General features: G+C 40.6%; 1 protein-coding gene across 2 annotated transcripts in view; it reads left to right on the top strand.

The window, feature by feature from the left end:
- Positions 1 to 10000, top strand: part of LOC119590187 (exocyst complex component 7-like) — a 14237-nt gene that overhangs the window by 1192 nt on the left and 3045 nt on the right. Inside the window, exons 2-13 of one of the 2 annotated variants that reach the window (XM_037938979.1) lie at positions 781 to 946; positions 1456 to 1649; positions 2169 to 2283; positions 2545 to 2702; positions 3679 to 3818; positions 4483 to 4592; positions 7180 to 7247; positions 7636 to 7767; positions 8310 to 8489; positions 8723 to 8969; positions 9315 to 9531; positions 9710 to 9818. In XM_037938979.1, the coding sequence (XP_037794907.1) occupies positions 781 to 946; positions 1456 to 1649; positions 2169 to 2283; positions 2545 to 2702; positions 3679 to 3818; positions 4483 to 4592; positions 7180 to 7247; positions 7636 to 7767; positions 8310 to 8489; positions 8723 to 8969; positions 9315 to 9531; positions 9710 to 9818 (1836 nt within the window). The remainder of the gene's footprint in view (positions 1 to 780; positions 947 to 1455; positions 1650 to 2168; positions 2284 to 2544; positions 2703 to 3678; positions 3819 to 4482; positions 4593 to 7179; positions 7248 to 7635; positions 7768 to 8309; positions 8490 to 8722; positions 8970 to 9314; positions 9532 to 9709; positions 9819 to 10000) is intronic. The other variant, XM_037938980.1, reaches the window with a different exon arrangement.

Genomic DNA, 10000 nt, shown 5'->3' with positions numbered 1-10000 from the left:
TTTTACCATGCAATAAACAAAAAAAAAAGCAACAAACCGACAATTTCAACTCCATGATGCCGCACACTGCTTATTTTATTCGGACTATAGACCGAATAATGATCAACTATGGAGTCTATATAACAACAAAAATACCCTTCAGTCTCGATTTATCAGGAAGTTTGGCAAGTAGAGACTGTAAAAAATAATGAAAATTGAAAATACAACATATCTTCGTAGTATTACGAAGAAACGGCATGGGATGCTGGTATTTGGCATGAGTGGTCGCGCATGCTCGGGCGACGATATAAGCCCCGGCAGCGAGGCCCGGGCCACTATGAATGCTACCCGTCAATTATGGGTTAAAGATGTTACCTTGTAATTTTCTCAGCATACTTCTTGCTGTCAGCATTCATTAGGGCCAATATCTTGATCATAGTTACTGTAATACTGTGCATCAGAGGAGTTACAAAAAGTTATATAATAGTTAAAATAAAGATCCCGGTACGATAAAACAGTAAATGTTTATTTTCGAGCTGGTTGTACTGTGGGCAATGAAGCTCAGAGGTTCCAAGCATGGCCTGGTTGTCCTGCTGGTCCTGGGCAAGTTGCCTGGACAAACAAGACAAGAGGTTCTGAACACAGTATAAGTGAACAGTAACAATGATATGGACCCTTAAGTAAGATTTAACATTAAAAGATGAAGAAGAAAGGTAATCTTAGATCTGATACTGACAATATTAGTACTGATGAACAGCTAATGACATTTACTTTCTATATATCTCTTATATTTTGTTACAGGAAACAAGTCAAGTCGTCACACTAAAGGACATCCTGTCACGTTCGGGACAAGTTGCTACCAATGTGAGTGGAATCCTTGACTCCTTTGAGCACCGGCTGGCACGCCTGGAGACAACCATCCTCCCACTCTACCAACAGACAGGAAATCTCCAAAGACGACAGAGAAGTACGTAGGCTTCCTCAGTGGATCCTTAGATAGGCTAGATTTTTAATGGGTTTGGTGTGATTTTTATGTAAGAAAACACATATGTTCAAATGTTGTTGTTGATGTACGATGTATTTAAGTAAAATGTCTTGAAAGCAATTTAAATAATGCCATGTGAAAATAATGATGGTATTAGTAGTGGACTTTTGAATTTATGTGTATGTAAATATTGTTTTTGTTATTTACTTTTTACTATTGTATATTCATCAAGTTATGTATCTTTGTCCCATGATTATGTATGCATTTTTGTACCTCTGAAAAGCAGATGTTTCAAATTATAGGTGTAAATAAAGCAGATGTTTCTTGCATTATTGGTTGTCCTTTAGCAAATTTCTGTACCCTCGAAGAAGATATATCCCCCCCCTCCTGTATGAAAAAGAGTGAAAAAGAAACCAAACCTACTATAGTCAAATGACCCAGAAGTTTACCACAAAAACAAATCTAAGCCCATTTTCTTTCTCGCCTTTCAGACACTGAGAAAACCCTACAGGAGCTCGACTATGTGATCAGCTTCTACAACGTGGCGGGGCAGGTGGAAGGGACGGTGCGGGAGAGGCCAAGCAGCGTAGGTGTCCCGCAGTACCTAGAGGCCATGAACCGCCTGGCTGAGGCTTGCCGCTACTTTGAGCAGAACAACCCACAGAGTGTTGAAATTGAGAATGTGGTAAGGGAACCTTTGTATTGGTCTTGGGCTCTGAGGATTCTGTTTTTTCTTTCTTTCTTTCTTTCTCACTTTTTTCTTTTTTTACATTTTCTTCTTCATCTTCTTATTCTTCATCTTCTTCTTATGTTTCCTCCCCCTCTTCCTCCTGCTCTTCCCCTCCTCCCTTCCTCCCCCTCCCCTCCTCCCTTCCTCCCCCCTCCCCTCTCCTCCCCTCCCTTCCTCCTCCCTCCTCCCTCCCCTCCCCTCCCCCTCTCCTCCTCCTCCCCTCCCCTCTCCTCCTCCTCCTCCTCCTCCTCCTCCTCCTCCTCCTCCTCCTCCTCCTCCTCTTCCTCCTCCCCTCTCTAGTCCTCTTCTTCTTTTTCTTCTTCTTCTATTTATTTTAATTTCTTTATTTGTCGTTTTTCATCCTCCCATTCTCACGGCAAAAGTCATGTTGATCAAATAGTCGACCATAAATACCACTTTAAGAGACATTTAATCCCTCGTCTCTTCCCCACCCTTCTCCTCTTCCCTCGGCAGACAACACTCTTTGAAGCCGGGACAGATGCCCTCAGCAAGGAATTCCGCGATGAGCTCAAGAAGTACCAGAAGCCAGTGCCTCCCGTTGTAACGCTGGAGCTCCTGGATGAGGAAGGTAGGAGAAGCTCATTGAAATGAGGAATTGTATTATTTGATGTGTGGTACACTTTCTCTGTTGTGAAGTATCATTTATAATGGAGACTGTAATGGAAAACCATATGCATTCATCACACATAACATATATGATTTTGTGTGCCTGTATTTGTTTGTTTGTGTGTGTGTGTGTGTGTGTGTGTGTGTGTGTGTGTGTGTGTGTGTGTGTGTGTGTGTGAGATAAACACCAAGGTATAAGTAAACAAATTTTTCCTATTTTCAGAACTAAGTGAAGACACCATCAGCGGGGTGGAGCTCGTACCCCCAGGGGTGCGAGAGGACCTGAGGGCCATTGCCACCTGGCTAGACAAGCACAGCAACACTGACAGGCTCACTGTCTACGCCAAGCTGCGCTCCAATGCCCTGTCACAGAGTCTGCAGGTCAGTGCTGTAGGAGAGTGTAATGGAGGATTGAGGTTTTGATATCTTGGCTGCTCTTAGGGTTTAAAGAGGTTTAGGAAGGCGTTAATGAGAAGGAATAATTTTATAAGGCAAGGTGGTCTATTTGGCATTTTAATCATGTAATCTTCATCAGACATATAAATGAAATATAAGCTGATTTATCTTTGCCCTGTGAAATACTCTCATTCATATCCTCCTCATGTATTATCACAGCAAACTGTATGGAAAAGAAAATAAGTGAGTTGTTCCTTGTAATAAGATTAGAAATGTGAGGAGGGATAATTCTTCTTGATTCTGTTTGTCTCTATTTTCTTTCTCTCTTCTCTTTTCTTGAATTTATTTTTTTGAAATTAGTTGGGGTGGTTGATTATATCTGTGGAGGTTAGCGTATGATCTGTCTCTTAGTTGAATTACCCGTTCTGATGATATTGGTACCTTCTGATTTTTTTTCTTTCTTTCTTGTTTATTGGCCTGTGCATTTGTATGTGATATGTAGTGTCAAAGTAGTCATATACATAAAAAAATCAATAGCTACATTCAGATTCAGTTGTTAGTCCAGCATCACCAACAAAGCTTACGCTGAAGAGCTATCAATCGAGAACTAAAAATCACTTCTCATCAGAGCAACACTTAAGAACCGTGACCACTTCGATCAAGATAGGGTACTTGTGATTACCTCTAAAAAATCACAAATATTTGAGGGGAGGTGGGGCTATCATCCATAAGAAATCTGAAATATTATCTCATTTGGATTTTTTTTTACTGTACAAAACTACTTTCTACCTTATAGCACCCCCAAAAAATATAAATAGAATCTCTCTCTCTCTCTCTCTCTCTCTCTCTCTCTCTCTCTCTCTCTCTCCACTAATAATACTGCTGCCGCATTGGCTGCTGCTTGAAGAGAGCAGCAACCAAATAGCCAGCTTGACCCCCTTCCCTCCTGCCCTGCCCTCAGGCACTGCGCGACCATCAGCGAGCAAGCAGCATGGAGAGGGGAGGCACGCCAGGCTCCCTCAATTCCCCCGGCCCCATCCGGGCCAGGGTAGGCAAGATCGACACCACTCCTAAGAGCCGCACACAGAAAATTTCCAACAGGTATAGATTTCTAGCTATTTTCTGTAACTCTGTGGTTTATAGATTTTTTTTTTTTTTTTTCTGTTATGTATGTAAGTTCTGTCAGTTTTTATGGATTAAAGAGTGTTTATTATTATATATATATATATATATATATATATATATATATATATATATATATATATATATATATATATATATATATATATATATATATGTATATAATATATATATATATATATATATATATATATATATATATATATATATATATATATATATATATTTTTTTTTTTTTTTTTTTTTTTTTTTTTTTTTTTTTTTTTTTAAGTAAAACACTTATAAATGAAGATTTTGAAGTGCAGTTAGAGCATTTCCATTCATATGATTATATGGAATAGTTCCTTGCAATATATATATATATATATTTTATGTAACATCCAAACTGGATCAAAATATGTATATACTTATTTTTAATGCTGTGGTTACAACAGAGTTTAAGACATAAGCATATCTTTATCCAAAAGCTTTTGATTGTTTTTTTGTGAGGGATAAGACCCCCCCCCCTGCAAATAGAAAAAAAGCAAAAGGAAAAGGAACAAACTCCCCCCCCCAAAAAAAAAAAAAAAAAAAAAAAAAAAAAAAAAAAAAAAAAAAAAAGTAACCGAGACCCCTCCTCCCGCAGGGCCAACCGCATGCTCCACGAGGCCATCAAAGGTCAACTCCGTTCGCGCAGACAAGGTTCTCCCGGACATACCTCGTACCCCCTGCATGGCACCCTCACCCCCCCGCATGGTAGAGTGCAGTAGACCCTTGATTAGCTCGCCAGTCCTGGGCAGCTGGTGTTTTGGAAGGAAATGTCAACCAGTATTTCTCTTTCTCTCTCTTTTTTTCTGTCTCTTTCCTTCTTTCTTTCTTTCTTTCTTTCTCCTTCACTTTTTCCCTCTCCTCTTCCTTTTCCTTCTCTTCTTCTCCCTCTTCCCCTTCCCTCTCTGCCTCCCCCTCCCTTTCTGCCTCCCCTTCCCTCTCCCTTCCCTCTCCTCTTCCTCATCCTCTTCCTCCTCATCCTCATTCTCCTCATTCTTCTCATCCTCCACCCTCGCTTTCTTTTTCTTTCTTTCTCTCTTTCTCTCTTTCTTTCTTTCTTTCTTTCTTTCTTTCTTTCTTTCTTTCTCTCTCCACTTTCCCTCCCTTCCCTATCCCCTCTTCCTTCCTCCACACTCTCTGAGACATTTCCGCCCTACAGAGTTATTTTACGGTACTTGATATTTTGCTTCAGACTTCCCCAGGCATGACGTGAGGTGAAGCCCGAGTAGAGAGCAGTTAAGTGCTAGTGGCCATACCGAAGGGACAGGCATGGAAAAACTAGCTGTTGCCACTGTGGTCTAGGGGGAAATTATGCACAGAATGGAGTACTCTCATCTGGGGCATTGGGCAAGCCTCGGCATCTTGCAAGGTGGATGGGCATGTTAGCTACAGTTGCTGCCTTTGCTCGAGATGTGGTAGTTTGGTTGCAGGTGTTGTGATTAGGGCGGTTTTATTAAAAGTGAGAGAGAGAGAGAGAGAGAGAGAGAGAGAGAGAGAGAGAGAGAGAGAGAGAGAGAGAGAGAGAGAGAGAGAGAGTGAGTGTGTGTGTGTGTGTGTGTGTGTGTGTGTGTGTGTGTGTGTTGTGTGTGTGTGTGTGTGAGAGAGAGTGAGTGAGTGTGCGTGATGTGTGTGTGTGTGTGTGTGTGTGTGTGTGTGTGTGTGTGTGTGTGTGTGTAGATTATGTATGTATGCATACACATTTGTGTGCATGTATTTCTCTTCTTTTCCCACCTTACCTATATCTCGGTTTCTCTCGTCTTGATAAGTTTAGGCATGTTTGTCTGTGTGCTTGTGTATGTTTTGATCCATATTATGATACTGTTGGACTTAGATTGTAATTAAGTATCTATAATAAAATTAAAATCTTTTAGACAGCGTATTAGTATAATTTAGTCCATCTCTCTCTCTCTCTCTTCTCTCTCTCTCTCTCTCTCTCTCTCTCTCTCTCTCTCTCTCTCTCTCTCTCTCTCTCTCTCTCTCTCTCTCTCTCTCTTCAAGTAAATTAGGGTGAAAGCATTTGTGTAAACAAGGTAGAATAAGTGGAGATATTAGTACCCTAATGGAAGAGTACACAGAAACTTTAGAAGAGAGATTTGGACATTTAGAAGTAGAGTAAACACCCACTGTCGTTACATTCATAGCGCCTGTACACCTGGTGACGAAGCTTGGATAACCCACATTCAAGAATAGCAGTTGGGGTCTCTCGATGTGCTATCCACTCTAACTGGGGGCTTTGTCATGGACGCAGAATATCGCTTTTGGTAATGTTTGTAAAAGTGGCAGAGGGTGCATTCGGTCTAATGACAGTGCTTTGCAATTGATGGTCTTGTTGTTGCTGCATTTATGTTGTGTTAAGGTGAATGCTCAGGATTTTATGTGTATTTGATATAGATTGTTGTAATGATATAAGTGACAGATCGGGTCACCAAGGAGATAAAGAAGATAGCGGAAGAGTGTTCCAAAGAAAAGAGAAAGAAAAGACTCCTTTTGTGAATGCAGCTTTGATTTTCAAATCTGTGGAGTCATGCATGTGCAAAGTAGCTGACATCACCTGTTTGTGCAGTTCAGATTTTGATGGAAATGCTATTTAAAAATGGCAAACTATTTCAGCATCACTGGTAGTTTGGGTAAACCATAGCTTGGCCTCTGGATGTAGCATGTTTCCACGTAATTTTGTATTTTGATGAATTCTCTCTTCAGGGAGATTATTGCTGTTGTGTGCATGATCTGGAATGCTTCTGGTTTGTGTAAGATGCATGAAAGAATAGCAACCAGAGTTTTAGTAAAGATTCAAGATGGGAGTTAAATGTTATTTAGCCATATGAGGTATTTTTTAGATTTATTAAGAAACATTTTAGATTGTGTCTTTTGTTATGGTAGGTGAATTTACTGAAAAGAAATCAGTTTTTTTTTTTATTAATTTGATGTAGACTTTCAAAGAAAATATATAGCCATATATGAATAAGTTTATTTAGGAGTTGCTTAGTGTCAGTAGTAGTGTTATTTTGTCAGTATTTGGCTTTGGAATCTGCTATTCCCTTTTTACAATTAGCTCTCAAGTTAATGGAAATACTGAGAATTCAACATACACTGCTAGGAAAGGAAATTTAATGGAAATATTGAGAATTGAGATGTAAGTGTGGAAGAAATTTAAATGATTAAGGGAAAAGAAAAGATGCATATATGTTTGCCATCCATCAAAGTGGTAATCAGAACCTATGACTTACGGATAGATATGAAGGGAGTCATGAGCAGGCTTTGCGAAAACCTCTCTCACTAATGCCCTCCCTAACAGCAACGACCCCAGGAGCAGCTGGTGAAGACTGCCTCGAAGACAGTGACGTTGAGATATACCTGAACCAGGTAAGGTTTCGTGTTGATTTCTAGGATTTATCACTCTACCAGAGATCAAGATGTGAAAACAAATTTGAGCTGTTCTTCTTACTAGTTTCACCTCATTCTGATACCAAAGGAATGTCATTCTTGTTATAGGTTACTGTTACCTTTCCTGGTTTTGAGGGAAGTCATTCTCGTGGCACTCTCTCCAATCTTGAAAACAATTATCCGAGAAGTAAATGTTCTCCTGTTCAGTATTACTACCCCTTTTTATTTGAGAAAAATTAATAGTGGTAATTTCTTACAGGTTACCACTGTATCTAGTTCGAAAATGTAGCTAGCTCTGGTAATCACAATTTCCTGATTACTGACTGAGTGTACAGGGAGTAACTTTTTCTTTGCACTTTCCTGACAGGTAACTGCCCTTCACCGCCTGGCATTCGCGGAGCTCCTGTTGGCCCAGCAGCTCGTCCCGGCCGATCGGGTCACACGAACCTTTGAGCTGATCCTGCGTGACCCCATGGACCAGTTGGTGGCTGAGGGAGAGGTGAAGTGGCTGGAATATTCTCTTAATAAGTGTTCTTTCAGTTACTTGTAGTTTGTTTTAGATAGTTCATATAGTGATATATTGGATTGTAATGGTCATTTTATATATATATATATATATATATATATATATATATATATATATATATATATATATATATATATATATATATATATATATATATATATATATATATATAATATATATAGACACACACACACACACACACACACACACACACACACACACACACACAACACACACACACACACAACACACACACACACACACACACACACACACACACACACACACACACACACACACACACACACACACACACACACACACACACACACACACATACACACACACACACACACATACACATACACACACACTAATTTGTTATTGAATCAAACTAAATCCTTCTGTTATTTGGTGTTACGTCCTTTTATCAACTTGATGTAAAATCCTTTTGTCAGTAACTGTGGCTTAGCTTGGCAAGCTGACTTGACCTTGCCATATTTCTCCTTTGACAGAGCTTGGCAGGTCAAGCCCGCAGGAGTGTTGGCAGAGGCGACCACCAAGCTGTGCTGTCGGTCTTGGCAATGCTGCGGCACGTTACGAGCATGCAACCTGAGTATGACCGGCTCCTCACCAACTGCCAGACGTCTATTCGCTCCAAGTTTGCTGCCATTATCAGCATGCTCCAGGAGACGGTAAGGGAGGGCGTGAAGGATGGTTTGCCAGAAGGTTGATTGATAATACTAATTGCTCATTATAGAGGTTAATTCAACAGGTGTTTCATTGATTCATGGTTCATCTTTCTTACTATGAACTGAGCACAATTTGGATTACAGTTATCACCACAACTTTGCGATAATTTCCCGGAGCATTATGTTTTGATACAGTGATCCTTTATTGTATCTATTGTTTCTGATTTAATTCATAGTGTGTCAGGGCTCTGGAAGGCTTTGTGGAGAGCGTCAAGAGCGATGGGGAACGTGCCCTGCCCAAAGATGGAACAGTTCATGAGGTCACAAGCAATGCGCTCATCTTCACAGAGCAGCTCCTGGAATATGCATTAACCTTGTCCCCAATGCTGCAGCGAGATCAAAGCCTCAGTGCCGCTCTTGCAAACCTGCCCAGGGGCTTGGACCAGAATCTGCTGGCGAAGGCACTGCTTGGGGCTTATATCAGTGAGTATTTAGGTGTAAGGGTGGAGGAAAGGAAAAGGATCAGGGTGGGAGAGAGAGAGAGAGAGAGAGAGAGAGAGAGAGAGAGAGAGAGAGAGAGAGAGAGAGAGAGAGAGAGAGAGAGAGAGAGAGAGAGAGAGAGAGACACAGAGAGAGAGAGGAGGGAGAGAAGAGAGAGGAGAGGTGGAGAGAGGGGAACGTATTGCAAATCAAAAATGTGAAAAATAGCGATATACCAGTGTTCTCTATTATCACATGTTAATAATAAAACAGAATCAACTCCCTTTACACCAGAATAGTCACCATATCCTGTTCTTAAACTAATCTTGTTCCATTTCTTCACCCCAGAGCGCGTTCTTGTGAATTTAGGTCTCGCTCTCGTCAGCCGGAGCGAGTCCTACAGCGACACAACCCTGCGCTCCATCTTCCGCCTCAACAACTACCACTACATTCTCAAGACGTTGCAGAACTCCGAGCTGTTGAACCTTGTTGCATTGGTTGAACCCCAGTGCGATAAGATGTACAATGACCAGATCATGGAGCAGAAGAAGTTATACTCGCAAAGGTTAGATGAGGTTCAGATGAGGTGAAAGAAAGAAAATGCTCTGTGTGTGTGTGTGTGTGTGTGTGTGTGTGTGTGTGTGTGTGTGTGTGTGTGTGTGTGTGTGTGCTTGAGCAGATTTTTTGTTACAATGTACTAATAAGCTTACTGGAATTAATTATTTTGTTTTACCTTTTTCCAGTTGGAGTAAAGTACTACACTACCTGAATCACGAGGATGTCCCCATATCAGTAATACAAGCTGGGAAGCTGCGAGACAAAGACCGACAGCTTATCAAAGACAAGTTTTCAGTAAGTTCAGAATTTGTCAAGTATGTGAATTGTGGCTTATTATAGTACAGAATTATAGTTTTTAGATATTGAATTTCTTTGCATGCTTAATAGCTCAGTTGGCTCAGGTGCCTGTGTGGGGATTAGAACCCTGACTATTCCTGTCGCGTGGGGGGAAGTGGTAACCTATAGAATCGTTACAT

Source organism: Penaeus monodon, chromosome 26 (assembly GCF_015228065.2).
Source record: "Penaeus monodon isolate SGIC_2016 chromosome 26, NSTDA_Pmon_1, whole genome shotgun sequence".
Taxonomy (NCBI): domain Eukaryota; kingdom Metazoa; phylum Arthropoda; class Malacostraca; order Decapoda; family Penaeidae; genus Penaeus; species Penaeus monodon.
Note: the sequence above shows the minus strand (reverse complement) of the source record. Positions and strands in the feature narration are given on the sequence as shown.